The sequence below is a fragment of the Alosa sapidissima genome, chromosome 5 (assembly GCF_018492685.1).
Source record: "Alosa sapidissima isolate fAloSap1 chromosome 5, fAloSap1.pri, whole genome shotgun sequence".
In the NCBI taxonomy this organism is placed as follows: Eukaryota; Metazoa; Chordata; class Actinopteri; order Clupeiformes; family Clupeidae; genus Alosa; species Alosa sapidissima.
In genome coordinates, this window is record NC_055961.1 from 24955821 (window position 1) to 24976572 (window position 20752).

The 20752-nt window shown below is 44.8% G+C and overlaps 1 protein-coding gene across 27 annotated transcripts in view; it reads right to left on the reverse strand.

The window, feature by feature from the left end:
• The window catches only part of dlg2 (discs, large homolog 2 (Drosophila)), a 180592-nt gene that overhangs the window by 3470 nt on the left and 156370 nt on the right, over positions 1 to 20752 (reverse strand). For 20 of the 27 annotated variants that reach the window (XM_042092775.1, XM_042092779.1, XM_042092773.1 and 17 more), the window contains 9 exons: positions 16515 to 16629; positions 8581 to 8757; positions 8023 to 8098; positions 5846 to 5945; positions 2215 to 2265; positions 1976 to 2077; positions 960 to 1132; positions 647 to 756; positions 448 to 539 (listed from right to left, as the gene is read on the reverse strand). In XM_042092775.1, the coding sequence (XP_041948709.1) occupies positions 448 to 539; positions 647 to 756; positions 960 to 1132; positions 1976 to 2077; positions 2215 to 2265; positions 5846 to 5945; positions 8023 to 8098; positions 8581 to 8757; positions 16515 to 16629 (996 nt within the window). Of the gene's footprint in view, positions 1 to 447; positions 540 to 646; positions 757 to 959; positions 1133 to 1975; positions 2078 to 2214; positions 2266 to 5195; positions 5242 to 5845; positions 5946 to 7069; positions 7839 to 8022; positions 8099 to 8580; positions 8758 to 16510; positions 16630 to 18805; positions 19016 to 20752 lie in introns of those variants that run through there. The other 7 variants (XM_042092772.1, XM_042092776.1, XM_042092785.1 and 4 more) reach the window with 4 other exon arrangements.

Genomic DNA, 20752 nt, shown 5'->3' on the forward strand with positions numbered 1-20752 from the left:
TACATGATACCCACATGATATTCAACATTGGGCATTTATGGTATTTTAAGAATACTCTTTCTTTTATCATAGAGGACTCGAGCAACTAATAACCTTTATAGAGCAGGCATTCACACTTGTGGCTGCTAACGATATTCTATGTTGTGAGAATAAAGTGATGATGAAGTTCCTTGTTAGCGTAAAGATACAGTGCGTCTTGAAAACTCATGCATATTTCATAACAACAAAGACAAAGTGCTGAGAGTCACACACTCAGGAGGGCTCTGAAACCCCCTCATGTCACACATGATGGAGACTAATGGCTTTCTCCAGTTGGCCTCCGAGGCAACAGAGCTTGAATATGCAAAAGACCCCGGTGGCCCCTGCCAAACCCTCAGCAACTCCTGAGAAAGCTCCCGTAACAAGCTGTCAGACGCCACCCCCCACCCCTCCTTGTGATTTGCTTACCTGTGAAAAACTCGCCAAACTCCTGCTCCAGCTTCATGGCGCGGTCATACGTCTTCCTCGCCTGCTCTTCCGTCAGCCTCTTGTTCATCTCCCTGGAAACAAATCAACAGCTCAGTGCTTCACTCCCTGACAACACACTGGATTTCCTCACACTTGAAGGTTTAGGATACAATTTCAAAAGAACTACATTACTACTTACATTAATGATTCTATGGACCTGGGCTTTATAAAGATGGCAATTGGGTAGAGTTGTGCTACTTGTAGCCGTTTAATGGCATTCCCAGACACATCCAATATGCAATGCTTCCCCTAGGAGAGCAGGAGAAGGCAAGAATGAACAACAAACACTTGTTAAAAGTGAAAAAAAAAACAAGTGCTTTAGTTGAAGCTATGCCACAAAATCACTATAATCTACAACAAATGTATGAGTCCCATAAAACCAAACATCCAGAAATATTTATAGTTAATGATGAATTAATGGTGAATTAATGCAGCCAAGTAATGTCTCTCACCCGCTCTGCCACATATCTGACAGACTGTACACTGGTTCCATAAAGATTGTCATTGTATTGCCCCGCTTCAATGAACTTGTGCTCTTGGATGTCTTTTTCCATTTGCTCGCGGGAGGTCACAAAGTGATAGTCTCGGCCGTCCACCTCGTAATCCCGCTTCGGTCGTGTCGTGTCTGAGTGATGATGACAAGATGTGGGGTGACAGTAAGGAAATGATTTGGGGAGTCGTTTGTTCATGCATTAATATGCTGACAGGAATTTTACACACAGGACTCAAGACAGTCGAAACTGTCTGAATCTGTTCCTCAGAAGGACACGACTGGCCCTTCAGTGCAGAGACTTTCTTCATAAGTAATCTATGGCTTCAATTACTGTAAAAATGGGGACATTTTTTCATTAACTAGTGTGTGTTTCCTATGACTATAAAGAACTGTGAAGGTGTGAAGTGATCTTCTACAGGATCTAAAGACTGAGTGAGGAGGAGGACTATCTATCTGGTTCACTACATCCTGTACTGATAGATTAAGGACTGATTGGCTCACTTACCCACTTGCCCTGAACTGTTAGCTGCTTTTTAAGGTTTTAAAAATGAACAAAAAGACAGGTAAATAAAACACACACAGACAGAAAAAAAGACATAAAACACAAAAACGTAAAAAAAAACCCAACACAAAATAACAAACCAAAAAACAACTTCAACACAAACACATTCTAAATAAAGTCACAACACAAAACAGATGGGATAGTTGAACAAAAACACAAAAGACTCAAACTCAAAAAGCAACACACAAACACACACACAAACAAAAACACAAACACAAACATACCTGGAGTCTACAAACACAAATGATGCTGCACTGGTCCAGGGATGGATGGCAGAACTTTATAGCTGCCACACTACTTACCCTGATGCCATCCCTCTACTCTACCAGTGCCAGCCCAGACAGGCTACGTCTCCTCTGCCACCTACTGAGGTGGACACAACAGTACCCTTTAGAGCTGTGGGTTCTACTCACGTGGCACACATGAGCCAAATTTGTCGGGGAACTCAGAGATCAGGTCATCGTTCACTCGGTCCTTCATTGGCCCAAGAATGATGACTGGCCGGGCATAGGTAACTGTTGGGATTTAAAGAAAGCTTCTGTTAAAACACATAGATGTCAGCTGTCTGCTTTGAGACGCTGCCTGTGCTAGTATACGAAGGCTTTTATTACCAGGTCTGCTGAAATGTAAGGGGGGCCTGAGAAACACTTACTTTCTTGCCGCATGACAGGCTCATAAGAAAGAATCAAATCCTCTTGACTCCCTGTAGAAAGACAGAGATAATAAACACACTGGACACAGGATTGAACTGTCTTCCCAAGTGATGCTCATTCACAAACAACAGCTCTGAAAAATGTTATGCATACATCACACAATGTGTTATATGACAGTGTAGATTTGGACAAGGATGATGGCTTTGCTGAGAGCTCTGATGAAATACACAGAATAATCCCATGAGTCGGTTTCTAGGCACAGGACATAAAAACTTCATAAATCTGAGCAGAGGAGATTCAGATATGTAAGAGACCCCCACTTTGCATTTTCCATTTGTGCAACGACTCTAAGCTCGTCTAATGCCTCAAAATGTCTTTAGAAGCAGGAAGAAAGGCAAGCAGCACCATAGCAACAGATCTTGGTTAAATACTAGGGGGTGGATTCCTTTGTGCCTCAGGAAGTAGTAAGGAAATCACTACTGCCTGAGCCACAGTGACAGGGGCTTTTATGCTCTTTTTTTGTCCTGTGGTAGTGAAAACATGCGGGATATGGGGTTCTGAGCTCCCCTAGATCAAAGGCGGGTTTGTGCACGACAGGCCCACACCGGGTGGATCAGCTGAAGGTCTAGGCCAGATCAATCAAGCTCGGCTGTGAGGCGTGGCAGAATGCTCTGATGGATGGACGCTGCGGCCGGTGCAGACAGTCCATCCATCACCAGACCCATCCTGCTCCAGGAGTGTCGGCTGACGGTGGCTGAACTCCTCACCCTGGAGACACACACACACACACACCTCCTCCTGTAGCATGGCAGGGGAGGTAGCTGGGTGACTGATCTGTCAGCAAATAAAAGCATTCTCCTCCCAAACGAAGTCATTTAAATATCACTGTGCCATTTTAATTAAACATCTCTCCACCCAATCTGGTCCATGTTAGAGTGGCAAAGACAAGAAAAGGGGGAGAGAGAGAGAGAGAGGAGAGAGAGAGAGAGAGAGAGAGAGAGAGAGAGAGAGAGAGAGAGAGAGAGAGAGAGAGAGAGAGAGAGAGAGAGCTTGCCTGCTGAGACGGTTCACTGCTCTTTTGGCATCAGATCTGCACAGTATTCCGGAAGCATCACAAAACGTGTATTTGACATGAAGCTGAACTCTTCATGTCTCCGTCATGCTCTGGATGGGGCCCATTAACGCTCTTATTCAGAGCAGCCATGCACATCACACTCAATGGCCTTCAGCATCAACACACAAAATGTGTCCACACTGTTTCTGGGGGAAAATGCGCCATTAATGGGAACCTACAGGATAATGGACCTCTACATACAGTGTGATGCTTGGGAGTACAAGACAATATGTTTGGCATAAAGAGAGATTTTTTACCTCAAATGAAGGAAAGTGTTGGACAATAACTTTGCTATTTTCTTTCTTTCTTTATATACTGTTAATGGTGTCGAGAGGTATGTTGCAGAGGTTTTTCTTTTGTTTTAACACATTGTATTGTATTCTATGTGGAAGGTAGTCAGTAAGATCTCATGCCACAATTAGAGCAATATGATGCAGAGCATTCTACAGTTCCTTTTCAATAATACACAAAAAAAGACAAAAATGATGTCCCTACTGTATGTAGAAACATTTGGATGTGTATTATGCAGGCCAAGTCATTCTGATAGATTAAAATTCATCAAACCTTGACACAGCTTTTCATGAATATGGCAGTAGCTCTGCATAATAATGCATTCTATGTCAAATAATGTGGGCAAAATGCCATCACTGGTGAATACAGTATATATTAGTGACTAAGGGCCACATCACTCAGTGTGCCACAGGAGATAACGGAGCGCAGCCCCACATGGGCAACTCTCTCATTAAAAATAACACCCACTATTGTAATGACAGCCGAGCTATAAACTGGCAAAACAAGACACCCCTATATGAACTGTGGAGTATGCCTGCCGCAGAGTTCCACTGGCTGGGCACATGTGGGCACCGTGCCTCTGGGTCTCTGGTTCATGCCCGTCTTTGGAGGGCAGGCGGGCTTTTGTGCTGATGTTTTTCATGCTGTCAGAATCCATACAAAACATGATGCACAGCGTGGATGCAGAGGCTCCACACAGTCAACTGGCTTCTGATCAAAAAGCCTCCTCCTCCTCCTCCTCCTGCTCCTGCTCCTCCTCCGAGACCACACGCTGCACAAACTCTCACCGCAGCTAAGACGGTGTCTCCGTGATCAGACTGGAGACTGCTGTCATAACACACTCAAATGAACCTCAGAATGAGAGACAGTGCTGCTAATGACCAGAAAGTCTAAACAGTTTAGGATGGTGCAGTGGTAAGCAAAAAATTGCGAGCAACAAGGCAATTGCCACAAACGTTTGCCTCTGTCTGCTGAGTCTGATTGGACCTGGCTTTGGTCTCACTATAGCACTAATTTCATCTCATAGCACACCCCACTGGGCATGTTTACACACACACACACAAACACACAAACACACACACAAACACACACACACACACACACGCACACACACACCACACACACACACACACACACATACTGTACACACACACACACAGTTTAGGATGTCGTGGACGCAAAACAACCACCATGGTAACAGCAGCAACACAGACACTCAAACAAGCAACATTAACCAAGCACAAAGTCTTCTCAAACATAAAGGACCATGTGTGTATTACGACACATACACTGTATATTTTGGGGCAGGGTGATGCAGTGCATAAACAAGGTGAATGGGAGCATTATGTGAGAGCTGTAGACATTAAGGAGTCAAACGTCCTAGCTTGCCAGCATGCACAGATAAGATAATGGCACCCCTGCCACCACCCACCCGTCAAACGTCATTCCAGAACAGGGAACCCAACAGAACGGAAAACAGAACCAAATAGAAAAGGGACGAGCCAGAACTGGAAATGCATGGGGATGGGTTTGGGGGTAGGTGCTGCAGACGGGACCATTCCTGTATGGACTTACTCAGCGTCTTTGTCCCATAACCGTCGTCACCTAATCCAGGAATGTCCTACATGGCCGTCCAGCAGACGGGGGGGAAGGAGGGAGGGAGAGACAGAAAGAGAAACAGAGAGAGAGGAGGGGGGAGAAAGAGAGAAAGAGAAAGAGAAAGAGAAAGAGAGAGAGAGAAAACACAGCCACAGAAAAGGAAGGTAGAGGTCAGTGGAGTGAGGGAGAGAAGGCCTAAACGGCCCAACTGAGAGCCCGCTCTGTTCCAGAGCGCTCCGCTGGGCACTCTGACCGCTCGGCTAAGACAGACAGCTGAGAATATCCACACTGAGCAACCGCATGGTTCTGACAGCAGTGCCTGCGGATGCTCAGTGTTGGATGCACACAGCTCACTGTCATGGCGCCCAATACACACACAAAACTGCCTAAACCTGCCTGCACCAGAGCCCTGCTGTACGCTTGTGTGTGTGCGTGCATCTGCGTGGGAATGCATCAGGGAACCTGCAGGTCCAAAATAGTGTGTCTGTGCGTGTCTGCGTGTGTGTGTGTGTGTGTGTGTGTTTGTGTGTGTGTGTGTGTGTGTGTGTGTGTGTGTGTGTGTGTGTGTGTGTGTGGGTGTGTGTGTGTGGGTGTTCGCTGTGCCAGTCTCCACAGCTGCTACTTACGTTCCGAGTCACTGCCATCCTGCTCCCCTGGCTCCTTGTTCTTGTAGAATGGGAACTTGCGTGAAAAGATGAAGCTCTTTTTACGCTTTTCACTAAATGACTGTGAGGAGGAGAGAGAGCATGTGGGGCAAACAGGGACATGGGGCTGTCGTCACACACATGCTGACACACAGAGAAAGGAGCTCTAACAACATCTTGTGGGAAGGGACATCAGTGAGGGCAGGTCCAGTCAACAGGTGATTATTTATGCTCATTCAGCTTAATATATGTGGTCTGCAACATTTCATATTAATAAATGTTGACTTCCTGTAATTGACCATGAAAACCAGGAGAAAACGATCAGGGCATAGTCTCCTAAAGGCATCATAGTATTATGATTATCATCATCAATAGGATAAAATCATACATATATACCCTCAACTTTTAAGACTAACTAACTAACTAATATTACGAAGCGTTTAGAACACTGAGCCCTGAGTGGTCATCATTGCTGTTGCCCTGACCACTGATGTGCCTGGGGTATTCTCAGACATGGGAGAAATGGAACATAATATAACAGCCACAACAAAATAGGCAACATTGCGGTAGAAAACAACTATTAAAATCAACAACATAGAAAAACAGCAACAAACAAAGAAAAAAACATCATGGTTCATGCAGGTAACAAAGTGAGGTTCATGCTAAGCCAGACGCAACACACAGTGGGGGCGTGCGGAAGTTCTCTCCTCAAGCAAACATGCAGGATGTACCGGTATACCGTGTGTCTGACATGGAAAACTGAGATGGGCTGAGGCGCATGTTGACTGACTGTTTAAATATGTGTGTTTAAAGTGAGACAGCTGTCCTGTCTGTTGTAAATAATAGCTCTGATTACTGGTACCACAAAATAGCATGCCTAATGCTACCTATAATTGCTGCATTCAATCAAATAACAGTATATACATACATTCTGTCTCATGAGAACACTAACTCTGTTGAGTCTGTCCTGTTTGGCTTGTTCCTGTGGAGCCTGTAGAGGGACTAGGGACTTGCAGGTGCAAGACTTTGTAACAATGACTACGAGTCGAAATATCACAATGTCACTCTGAATATGATTTGAAATGTATAGATATTGTATGGGAGATGTATGAATCCATGTTGAACTAAAACATTTTTTATTATTATTTTATATTATATACATATTATATATTATATTATTTTTCTGCATTCTTGTAAACTGCATGTGTATATTGTCTGTATCAACGTCTTTAATTTCAATATGAAAATATATATGAAATAAATAATTCACTCATCGAAATAAAATCCAGGTATTCAAATTATAATCCTTCTTTTTAAACCGTTTATCGTAATGCTTAAGATAACAAAACCTTTATACTGTGCCAAGCATGAGTATGGGTGTCTTCTGTTTACTTAATCCTAGCTTAAATATTAAAACGCAGCTTTAATTATTCACTCAGGAAACCCCAATACATGTTAGAAGCTGCTTAGCATGTTGCTATGGATACTGCACAGCTCGCAATGCTTTTGCTGCCAGAAATGGCAGCCTCACAGATTTCAATATGAAAAAGAAAACAATCTTGCCACCATTTATTTGAAAAGTACAATTTACTTGAAGCGAGCCAACTTTATGAAAGGAAAAAAGAAATGGCATGCAGGCCCATTGTCCTGTTCTAGCCCACCAGCGTGACGCATGCGCTTCTCATGCTCGGAGACGTGTGCTATTGACTGGGACTGATGAGTTGTGGCAGGCTGACAGACAGGAGCGCGTCCTGCTGCTGCTGAGGGCGGCGTGGCGTGGCAGGCAGCGAGGACGCGCCGACGTGGCCCACTAGCGCTCTGTGCTTCTGACGAGGAGGCGAACGGAGAGAAAAAGAGAGAGAGGCAGCGGGACAGGCAGGGGCCGAGACCGCCGAGGAGACTGGACAAGGCTCAAGTGATCGTATCTGTGGTGAGATGTCAAGACCCTGACCTTTAGCTTTTCCTCTCCTGGGAGCTAAAAAAAAAAAAAAATGAAGGCCCCCAAAACCCTAAATCTGTAGATCTGTTTGAGCTCAAAGGTAAAGTTTGACATTTAAGTGTCAGAGTGTCACAGTCACTTTGTCAAAAGAGACAAGCCTATTACTGTATATCAAATCAAATCTTCACAAACTCTGACAGGAATTGGTTGTGCAACTCACCCCCTTAGAATCAATGCTGCCAGGTTTGGCGTTAAATTTCACCGTCTTCAGCCGCGCTCTTTCTTTCCTCTCCACTCTGCAAGAGCACAAAATGATGCCGTCAAATACCCCTGAAGAACTGATGTTGATGCACTTTCATATGCCGTGACTAATGTTTCTATGTTTGCATGTTTGTACAAGAGTGATTGTGGTCACTGACATGTTTACACAAAGAGAAACAAAATCTCACTTACAAACAACTGAGACACATGGGTAAAGCCCCGAGTAAACATACTGGTGTGTTGTACGGTATTGTCAGACGTGTGGAGTGGTGTGTGCTGTAGCACCAGGTGCGGAGAGATATGGCTTGGTCTGTGGTTATGTGTGGTGTGTTGTGATGAGATGTGGTGTGGTGTGGTGTGGTGTGGCGTCTGCTGTGGTGAGGTGTGATGCAGTGATATCTGGTGTGGTTTGGTGCGGTGAGGTGTGGTATGGTGTGTGGTTGTGTGTGTGGTGGTGCAGAGGTGGTGAGATGCGCGGTGCCTGGTGCAGTGATCTGGCGTGTGTTTTGGGGCCCACCTCCTCCTGCTGGGGATGACGCCCATCTCTTCGCTGTCTCCGTCCGGCGTGACCCTCCTGGCCTGCCACCACTCATCGTCCGAGGCGTTGATCACGTGCAGGATGTCCCCGTACCGGAAGCTCAGGCCCTGACTGGGCAGACCGCTATCCTTGGCCTTCTCATAGTCAAACAAAGCCCTGGAAACACACACACACACACACACACACACACACACAGAGAGAGACAGCAGTGAGTCCTCAGTTCACACACACTCATTCACACTCATTTCCACAGCAGTCTGTCACCATCTGTGACCCACACTGTCAAGCAGGACGAGAGAGAGAGAGAGAGAGAGAGAGAGAGAGAGAGAGAGAGAGAGAGAGAGAGAGAGAGAGAGAGAGAGAGAGAGAGAGAGAGAGAGAGGCACACATTGGGAAATGAAATCTGCATGAATTGCTGGCAGTGTATAAATGTTGTGAACTGAACAGCAGCTGCTTCTATGCTTTCCTTTCACACATATCAACTGCCAGCCAGAGTCCTATTTAACAGTCACGTGCTTCTGCTGGTTCTCCAGCATTCACAGGTAGTGAAGAAATCACAGAAAATTTTACAGAATCGCACAACCTCAATTTCACAGAAATGTTATACTAATGTCTTTTCATCACGTCATAGTACAGTAATTGTCTAATCTAATAATCACATATCTCTATTGTATTATGTGACAAGAAAAAGCCATTAAATTGTGCTGAAGACATTAAAGCTTTGGAGAAGAAATCAGCACCCTGAGGGGACTGTGGTAAATGGCTTTGTAGGCAGCGCTGCAAACGCGTCTCCAAGGTAACCCAGTGCCTGCTGCCATCATCAATGTGCCAAACTTTAGGGAAGCAATTCTGATGCCTCTCACACTGTGCCGCTGCCTACGGGCAGACATGCCCACTGTTCACACAACAACCCACAGTGATGATCCGAGTCCACACAGAGAAAAGTACCAAATAACTATCAGTACATATGAAACATACACATGATGAAAATACAACGTAACAACTATTCATATAGAACAGAAAAATATAACCGGTATTTTTCTGGTATAACAATATCTTTATTTTTCTTTTCTTTGTTTATTCTAGCGACCATGGGGATATTGTTAATCTACTTTGAACGCTTAAAGAAAGCTTTTTAAGAACAAGACCATAAGACTAGACCATTAGGGGAAAAACGAATTACTTAAATGACTAATCCATTATCGTTCCATATTTGTAATTTGTTTCACAAGACATCCTCTTGCAGCTTTAGTGAATATGTATGCAACATGTATGTATGCAAGTGCATTTGTTTATGCTTATATTATCTGGAGTGTCACTGGCTAACTTGGTTTACTTACCTCTGTGTGTGCTTTTATGAGAGTTGTGTCCTTCATGTGAACCATAGCTGGGACACTGAAGTTTCCTTATAAATATTAATAAATCTCTCTCTCTCTCTCTCTCTCTTAAGTGACATTCACAAACAGTGGAGTGTGTCATCACTCTCTCAGGTATCAATGAGGGACCAGTTCAACACATCCATCTCCCGCTGCACTCGACCCTCTAATGATTACCATGACAACAGATAGGTGCGAGGGGGGGAGAGGGGACCTGTAACACAGAGCCTCACTTCACTCAGGTGATCTAATGGCGCTCTCTCTCTCTCTCTCTCTCTCTCTCTCCTGTGAGGGGGTGAGAGACCGTGTTTGCTCTGTTTCTCTCCGGTGACATTTCACGCACAGGTGCTTGTGTGCCCTTTCCCTGGGAGAAGTGTTGCAAACAAACACGAACGCCAGTAAAATGCCCCTACTGACATATATCTGCATGCATATGCCATGGTGTGAGGGTACTTCATGCCAAGGATACAACAGTGTGATATGCAGCATCACAACAGTGCCTACTAATTAACTTGGAGGCTGAAAAGGATGGGTAACACTTTATTTGACAGTATCGACATAAGAGTGACATGACACTGACATGAACACATGACACTGTCATGACCAGGGTAGGAATTTCCCGGCGGCCACGACGGCCATGGCCGTCATTGCCCCTTGCGTTGGCCGTGATGCCCCTTTGAAAATCAGAGGTTTACAGGCCACTGTGGCCTTGTTGCCCCCTTGTTTCAATATTCTGGCTTGCGTCCGACTAATAGCATATTTTATTAGCCTATGGCCTGTCAAAAATAATCTTAGCATTCACAGCGCAAATTAATTTAGTCTTTTACGCAGTGGAGAAAGTGACGCACGGCAAGAAAGAAAGTGCGTCCAAATTCACCCATTCAACTACTCACAAAGTAGCCTACTCATTATACAGACATCACACGTATCATCATGAAAGAGCTTTTTCTCAGCTTTTAAACGATGTTAGCCACTAATTGCTGTGGTGAACGGTTCGCGAGACAAGTCAATAATGATTCAATTGAATCATAAATTCTAGGTTCTGCGCCTATCTCCCTACCCATTTATCTCGGTGGAATACTTCACAAACCCTTCGTTCAACACATGACAAACCATATATCAAAATAAGCACCTTACCGAGCACAAAGGTGTAAAGCAGTCCCCTGTACAGTTAGCCGTTCCAGAGTAATCTGTTTTTGAATTTGCAGCAACATGCATGTCTCCAAATTTGGGCTTTAAGTTTCACAATGTGTTTAAATTTTTCTACATGATTTCATAACAGGCCAAATATGAAATAAATGTTAAATATGGCCTATATATTTGTAAATATTAGATGATCAGATGATTTACAGTTCTATGTAATATGTCATGTTTCATGTTTTTGTAATGTTTCATACAGTGATGCAGGTCTACTGCTGTGAATAGACTAAATACAACTTTGATAATTTTTTATAGCCTACTGTATAGTTAACTTTGGCCTTCGTGCCCTGACATGTGGCCTTTGTGCCCCCCACCAAATATGCCCAACTGAAGGCCAAGTGGCCTTGCCCCTAAAATGGTGAAATTCCAAGCCTGGTCATGACACATGAAACCTAACCCTAATCCTAACCTCTAACCCTAACCTTAAACCTAACCCTAATCTTAACCATAACTTCTTATGACAAAAACCAAACTTCACTTAATAACAGAAGCGTTATGTCATAAACGTTTATGACTTGTTTATGACACGTTCATGACAGTGTCATGTCACTCTTATGTCGACAATGTCAAGTAAAGTTTAACCAAAGGATGTTTTAGTATTGCATAAGTAGTGTTGTAGTAGGGTTGCATCCTAAAGCTACACTACATAAACATTAGCATGGAATTTAAATACAACCCTTAATAAAAAGGAGATACAATTATGCAATATCATATATATGTACTCACATTAAATGACTACAAAAAGGACAGAACAATTAGTAATAACAGCGAGAGGAGGAGAGGCAAAATAGCGTCTTGGTCGGTCTGTGTGTCCCAAGCTGTCACCTCTGTGGAGGCAAACCATCAGCGGGCTCTGGGGATGTATAGGAAACTATGGTTGGCATGGTAACTACAAGCTGCAAGCGAGCCATGGAAATCTGATGGTGCAGTAAAATTCACACAATAGCAGCAGCTGACAAGCACAAAAACCTGAGCAACTACTGTGCAGATAATGAAGCAGAACAGAAATGTTCCCATCATCCAGTGCTTTTTGGTTTCATAGGTTCAAAATGGCTTGTGTACTCAGTAAACATAAAAATGAAAGGTCAAACATGGTGATAGCCCTTGAGGCATGTGAATGTGTAGAGGCATGACAGGGGACTGCAGTTATATCGCGTGTGGTGTGAAATTAGCACAACTTCAGTGGAGAGAGAGAGATGTGTGTCTGGCACGGCCGTTCAGTTGGGCTAAATCAGAGGGTCTGCACAAACAATCTGACGTGATAGGAGCTGTCTGCCCAGTGGACTAGAACCAAAACATGTGCATACATCATCACTATGAAGTTCGTGTTGAACTCCGATTGGGAATGCATCGCAAAAACACACCAACAGGGGACTGCTGTATAATTGAGCAATTTGGAAAAACACTAAAACTGGCATATTGAGGCTAATCTTGGTTTTCCACTCTTTGTGCAGCCATGTTATTTTTTAAGTCTGTACATATCCAGAAATTAAAAATATATTGATTTGGGGTTCAACATGTTGTTTCTAGACTGTCAATCTGATTTGTTGCTGAATTATTTGATTTACAACACCAGGCTTAATTGGATAACAGGACCCAGGGCTGCAGAAGTGTCTTGGGGTCCATTTGTTCAATTACAGTAATAAGTCTCTTGGCAGTATTGATGAGGCTGATCGCTAACGCAGCCCGAGGGCAGCAGTGTTAGCAGGGCTGGAACCTGCTCTCCTCAGCACTAGCATCCGCCGCACCGCACCGCACCACAGCGCTGGGAAGGTGCTGAAGTTTCTAAAGCGGGGGGACAGTTTGCTTGCTCAGGCAATTCATTGGGCTAACGCTCCCGACAGGAGTGCTCTGTTGTGGGAGTCACGACAACTCATCTGAGAGCGAGAGAGCAAGAGCACGCGCTGCTAAGCAGCAGCAGCAGCGCATTAGGACTTGGGTGTAATGTAGCAGTCAGACGGAGGTCCGGGGCGCCTGCGGCCAGCGAGAATCGACACAGGTGCTCACATCAGGAGCCGAGCGCTGCTCGGTGCTGCGCTGTGCGTAATGCCGGCCTAGCGGACATCTGCTCCACAGTGGAAACGCTGAGCCCCGAGAAATTATAGAGCTGATCACTCAGCCACGGCACACGCCTGCTGCCACGAACAGAGGTTTTCACAGCCACAGCAGAAGTGCAGAGCATGGGCTGTTTAAGGAAGGTCATATACTCTTACATATAGCATAAGGTTGCTCTTGGGTGCTCCTTGTTGGTGCCCCCCACCCAATCCCAATCCTCCCCCACCTTTTTTATGCAGCCCTTGCCACTTAATCTACTAAACCCCTCTTCTACTGCACTTTTTGCCCCCCCCCCCCCCCCCATTAATGCACAAATAGGCTGACACCAGACATAATTTCACTGCATTTCTTACTTCCAGTAACTATATGCATGTGACAATAAACTTCCTTGTATCCTTGTATCCTTGTATATACGGTCTTTAAAACGTAAGTCTTTGGCAAAAAATGGCAAAAATGAATTGGTTAAATAGATATTAGTCAACTTTGTCCAGAGGACCTTTGTGAGTGCTAATTTCTTACCTTTAGGTATTGATCTTTAGAAAGATCATTGCGAGTATTTTTACTTATGGCATGGTTTATTCTCAGCTTCATAGTTCATAAGCCTGATATTTTGAATGCTGATTACTTGCTCTTCTCCATCCATGTCTGCGGTATATACCACACATCTATGTGCATGATGTCCATAATACAGTAAACACACACACTCATCCAAGCCCACAAGTCTCACACACACAGAGATAATGTTTAGTCACCAAATCTAGAGAGAGCACGTTCTCAGGCCTCAATCTCTCCTGGGAGTGGAGACTGTTTGGCCTTCAGGGAAAAGCAGAAGATGGCCCACTGGAACTGCCATTGAACCCACTGAGCTCTCACACTGTTGCAGGGCTTCAAGGAGCTCTCTGCTGAGCACTGGAGCAGAGATGCAGTATGCAGTGTGCAAATTATTGCTGTGAATGAGCGAAAACTTTTGGTATTGTTGTCATGGTTACCTGCTACTGAATGGAAGATTACTGTAAAAGAAATGATACCACTACAGAGACATCAATCACACATCAAACAGTTGCACACAGCAGATACAGAGTTGGAAGATGACCATATTGGGCATGGGGGAAACGGCACATATGATGTTCTGTTCTGAAGGTCTGCATTACAGTAGCTGCAAACCAAGGCTTCGGGAAAAAATGTTGCTTAACTATCTAGGCGCTTCTATGGCAAGAGGTCCTAACTAGACTCCTAGGGGTTCAGCATAACCAGTGACCCATTAGTATATCTCGATGTGAAAAGATTATTTAGTATTAGTAGCATTACAAGAAATGTTACTTTTAGTCAGATATGGTCTGGCTATAAGAAATACATGAGCAGTCTGATTGAAAGCACTTAAATATTATGACTTAGCCCACGCACAGGAAAACTGTGCTTGAATAAAACTGTATGCATTTGTTTTAAATTGGTAATGTAGTCTGGGAGTCAACTGGCAGGAGTAACTGGACTGTTATTGATATCCACAGACAAATAGTCACATGTCACAAAGCAGTGTGGAGATGGCTGGCACTGTACTGAACACAGGGGATCATTTAAAACAAAAGACCACTTCCATTTATTCTCATGGTTTAACACTGAATGTTATATAGACGCGTCTAGAACGTGGTCTAAATCAGCAACAACAGCCTGACTTCAGTCTGGTGAATTTTTATTTTCATTCTCCTGGCATCAGACAGTCTTTTGTGGACTCCATTTTCCATGTTTCAAGCTCAAACTTGTAATGGGGACTCCAGGCAACACAATGCGAGACACTTTGTCTTCCCAGGCATGTGTTAGCTTACCAGTATGCTTCTGGTGCTCTTTGACTTCGAAAGTGAGCTTCTCTGCAGTGTGACCTGTAAATAGGTCCCCTGGGTAAGCAGTTCTGAGATAAGCCAATTGCTGTGTTCCCCCGCACAGTATGCAAAGGTGGCAAACTCATTTGTTCTCATGTCAGAACAGGCCATTATAGGGGCAGGGTAATATAGCGCCAGAGTAGTTCTGAAGAGATGACATTAATATTTGCATACCCAGAAGGCCAAACTCATTGTATTCCACAGACCGAACACCTTGCTTATCTATCTGCCGACCTATTTTCATGTACAGGGGGATCAATGTGGTCCTAGGCCATTGTTATAAGGAGACTTCACTGTTTAACTTTTGTTACAGCGTCCTTCCCCACATGATAATTTACACTTACATTAACTTACTTACATTAACTGCCACGGTTGCTTGGGTCCATTACCACATAAGCAAATGACCCCCTCAGTAGCCTCATTCTAATCATATTTGTGATCGTATTCCACAGAGGGTTAACTAACCCATTAACAACCTTCGACTACCCATGGAACAGATCATCACCAGATTCTTTGTGTTTGATCAATAATGACTTAATGAAGCGTCTTAATTAATTAATTAGGAAGAATCCAAATTAAAAAATGTGGTTCCACAAGTCTGCTGAGATGGACATAAATGGAACACAGGCACAGCTAAATTGTCAGGGAGTGTTTGTGGGGTGCAGGAGAGGGTGTGAGGGTGTGTGTGTGGGGGGGGGGGAATCAACTGGTGTATGCAGTGTGGGCTTCTGGGAAACAGATGGAGGTTGATGTGGTTGGAGCTGACATACAAGCATACAGAAGCGTCTGGGAAATCCTCTGCCCAGGCACGCAGAAGGGCTAGGGGGTGATTCCTTCTGACTGAGCTTCACACAGAGAGAGAGAGATGAGAGAGAGAGAGAAGAGAAATAAAGAGAGAGAAAAGATAAATATATATAGAAAAAGAGAGAGAGAGAGAGAGCGAGAAAGAAAGAGCGAGAAAGAAAGAGAGAGAGAGAGAGAGAGAGCGAGAAAGAAAGAGCGAGAAAGAAAGAGAGAGAGAGAGAGGTCCACACATGACCCCCCATCCCTATTCCCCACTGTGCCCATACTGTAAAATGTTGTGTTGTGATCCCAGAGGCTGGACCAAAACAGCCACTTCAGCTTAGTAACACTGCAGGACACTGGACCCATTCTACCCATAGAGAATCAAGGCTCAAGTTCATATTGGGCTCTGAAAAGCGCCTTGAGACATATTCATATTTTATGGCGCTATATAAATAAAACTGAATGAATTGATTGGAATAGAAGTGGAATAGACTTGGTGGATCAGCTCTGGCGCTTCTCTGGCCAGGACACGCTGCGTCTCTTCCACGGTCACCTGCTCCTGGGGTATCTTGCTGTGTTTGTGCATGCCAAACAAGAGCACCTTGCCAGGGGGGCTTACCTGACGTAAAGCGACCGCTTCTGATTGGTTCGCAAGGAGCCGGATCCGGAGCTCATGCTGTGGTTCATCATCTGCTCGCGCAGGTCATGGATCTTGGCCTCAAAGCGCCCGTACTCTGCAAGGGGGTGGGGGTGGGGGGGTGGAGACAAACACAACAAAGTACACAAGGTAAATGAACACGCACAAAACCCGCGTTGGCTCTGCACTGAGAGTCTGCACTGGTGCAGGATACCTCTCTCAGGACTCTCTGGAGGCTGGATGCTGGATGCTGGTGCTGAGTAGGAGATCCTGTGTCCATCTAGACCGGCAGCTCGATTAAAAGGTGGGCTCTAGCTCTATTTTGCCAGGCTGCTCTGCCTCCCATCTCTCAAGGTCAAGCAGTCGATACAGGCTGCTCGTGTCTAGATGGCCTGATGACAATTCCCCAAAGAGCACATCTATTCTCTGCTGCAGCGTTCCTATATCATATAAAATATCTGCTGGAAAAGACCACTACTCCCGATAGTCTCCCGAAGGAGAGGGTGCTGCAGCTCAATTTTAACACAGATGCCCTTCACTGCTTTACATGCCTAACTGCAAGGACAGAGCAGCTGTAAGGAATCCACACCTGACTACTGAAAAGCCCCCTGAACAATGCTACTGCTATGTGCTTTGTTATTCTCTAGTCATCAATCATCACCGAGCCCCCTTCAGCATGTGCTGCATCAACACTTACAATTTTTAAAACGGCAGCAACACACACAAAAAAACCAATTGCAGCATTAAAACTTCATTCAATGTCTCCATTAGAGCAGACACTGCATCCTGGGCAAGACAATGACGGGTAAGGTAACAAGCTTTCCCATTCAACTAAATACAAAAGAATAGGAATACTTTAAAGGAAATAATTCCATCAAAGGAAAGGGAAGAAAACTTCAGACCTAACATCTCCTAACACTGGATTTGGGAAAATACCCACAGCAAATATTGTCATATTTTAGGTAAAGGACTTGAATGGGAAGGTCATAATAGAAATTCACTGAAGACAACAAATCAGTAACTCCAACAGCAGTAACATATGTTGTAGTCTCTAACTTTTGTAACAATCCACTGATTTGAAATAAAGAATTATCTAGACACGTCGGAATATTTTACTCTTCTGATGTGCATTTAAACAAATCTCTCGCCATTTTGTAAACACTAAAGATTATTTGGTTTTAGATCCATTAACAACATTACTGGAGGGAGTCTTCATCTTAATTGAAATTGAAATTCAGCTTAATCCTGATTTGGAGTTTGTGTGAGCTTGGTGTGAACACATGGTCAGCGAAGGGAATAAAATGCATTGTGCACATGCTGAAACAGAATCTGCAAAAATAGTTCCCTGATCCTGCATAGATTTCTGAACATTACATATAAATACATAACTGAATATGTCTAAGAGAGCACCATCAACCACAAAAACACCAACACCACACCAAAAACAAGACTAAGGAGCAAGCAAAGGAGGTTGGAGAAGAAAACCACTGCAGCCTTACAAATGCCTTGACCGTAACTCTCCCAGAACAACAGTCCCTCAAAACCAGCTCAGCGAGGAGCCCAAACCCCCTCCAGGTCTCCCAGTCATCCTTAACCAGCGCCTCTCAGGCATCGGAGGGGAGAAAAGACCACCCCCCCCCCCCCCCCCAGCCGTTAAAAACAGAGGCACCCTTCTCCAAGGAGCGCACACTTAGGTGGGAGGAAGCGCAGATTAAAGTAGCTTTAGCGCCCACAAGGAGTAGCGAGACGCCGGTGCTGCCAAAGCCAAACAATTACACCCGACAGCCAAGAGACACACAGCCGCTCACATGCACAGATTAGCAGCTTACTGCAGCACCCGAGCTGTTTTTTTTTAGAGATCAGATAAAGGGAAGGAGAGAACAGAGTGTGGTGTGGTGTGGGGACACACTTTAAAAACAACCCTCTGGCGCAAAAGAAGATCCCTGAACAGTCTTCTGTTATTGAGGCTCGCAACCATGCATATCGGGGCTTTGCTGCCTGGATACCTAATAATTTCAAACAACAACACTCAAATTTGCATATTGCAACTTGTGAATACAACTTAGTGTGTGTGTGTGTGTGTGTGTGTGTGTGTGTGTGTGTGTGCTACTCAAAGACATGTAGCTGACACTTTTCTTCACTGTGCCACAGCACAGACACAATAAACTACAACAACACAACCACTCAACCAAGCAGAATTGCACACACCCCCATGCAGCATCAACACACAAGTTCAAGACACCGCGGCAGACTCGGACACTCCCATTCCTTACCTCTCTCTCTCTCCGCTTCCTCTGTGTCCACTCTCTGCACCTCTCTGTCAGACTCAGACAAGCCGCTTACTGCCTGGAGTGTGAATGGCTCTCTCTTTCCCTCTCTTTCTCTCTCTCTCTCTCTCTCTCTCACACACACACAGGCGTAGGAGCATGCGTACGATAGCTCAGAGGAGAAAGACAACAAACGCTAGAGTGGGGAGGCTGCAGATGCGGCTCTACCCGTGCGGCAGGGAGCGGGGGGGAGGACTGGGGGGAGGAGGAGGAGGAGGAGGGGGAGGGGGAGAAGGAGGGCGTGAGCCGAGCGCGCTGCTCTGACGAGAGCCTCCCGAGCCGCCATCTCAACAGCCAATGGCCACTCCCCACTCCAGCAGTCCTGCCAACGGCGGCAACAGGAGTCTGCTGCGGAAAGCTGCTCAAGAGCACAGAGCTTCTTTCTCACGAGGTGATGGAATTTGAATTGAATTGCTACTGGATTTGACTCTAAATTGAGTCTGAATGAGCATTCTAATCTTGTGATTAATAAAGCAAAGCAATATTGTGAGTAGCTTCTCTTGTGAGGGACATGAAGCCAACTCAAATACCATTGTGAAATCCTTTCACACACTAGTACACATGATTTGCAGTTATTTGAATAAGTAATAACAAACTGTGATTAGCTTAGACACAGTGAAATGCAGTATGTTGGATAACTAACAAATTACAAGTAACTCAACAAATTGTATAATAAGTTGAATAAATAACACATTTTGTAGTGTTAACTGTACTAACCGCACTTGCATGCAATGCAGTACACAGGCAATTTATGTAATAATTCACTGTGCCAAAATACATCAGGTTTGAGTTCTTCTTTAGGGGCCGTTTCTGTGGTGTCACCTGGCCAGTGTGGGTGAGAGTGTGTGTGTGTGGGAGAGGGACTAATCTGCTCTGACACCTGCTCCTCTCCATCAGTCCACTCCCTCCTGAATGGGAGAGTGCCGGCCCATGGCTGCTGGGACCCAACGCTGCACTGTGGCGTTTAGACAGTCAGACAGAAAGGCTGCTTCTATTCACCTCAGCGACAATCTCAACCATCATTTCTCAGCTAATAAAGTGTGAAAATGTGATATGCTTGAGAAACACTGAACGAGATCCCCAACTCCTGTTTTACCAGCATCGTTTCTCATTATAATGACTACAACTTTGTCTCGGACAATAAAGACCATTCTGAGAGTCTGAGTAAAGCGCTTTGGTCCAGAGCTCCCCCGATAAAATGTGACCACGACATAATGGTCACTCCTTTATAACTGTAGCAGGTGAAACGATGCAGACACGCCATCTGGAGCTTGCCAAACCCAGAGCCAAGGCCAGAGGCAGCCGCAGATGTGTTGGCCGAGGGCTGGTCAGAGAGCTCTGGCGGGCTGTACAGCCATGTCCTGATGTCCTGCTGCCACCGCTGTGGCACCGGCAGCCACTTCGCTGGCCAGCCCACTGGGCATGTGGAGGAGACCGCAGCCACACGTTAATGGGAGTGTGGCCACTCTTTAAAGCAGCCAGATGCCTTTGTATTTGGCACAGTGGAGTACCTTCAATGACATAAATGTTTTTTAGGAAAATAAAGTTTTTAGGATTTTTTTATTCTTGCTAAGAATGAGCCACCATTCAACTGCTCAATCACCGTGTGAAAAAAAAGGCTGTGACAGAAGTGAAAACTGCCATCGTCTACCTTACTGAAACATTCACACAATAAGCACAGAGTGATGATTTGTATAGAGCAAACTAGCAAACTAATCTGACAACTCAGCATGACAATGCAAAGGCCCCTTAAAATACACCTACATTTAACATGCTGATGTAATAAGATAGAACTGTGTGGTCCATTAGACATGGTGCCCGTCACTTGAGGTGCTCATATCTTATCAGCTAGGCAGACACCCAAGGCTATGTTTATTTTGGACTATCTATACA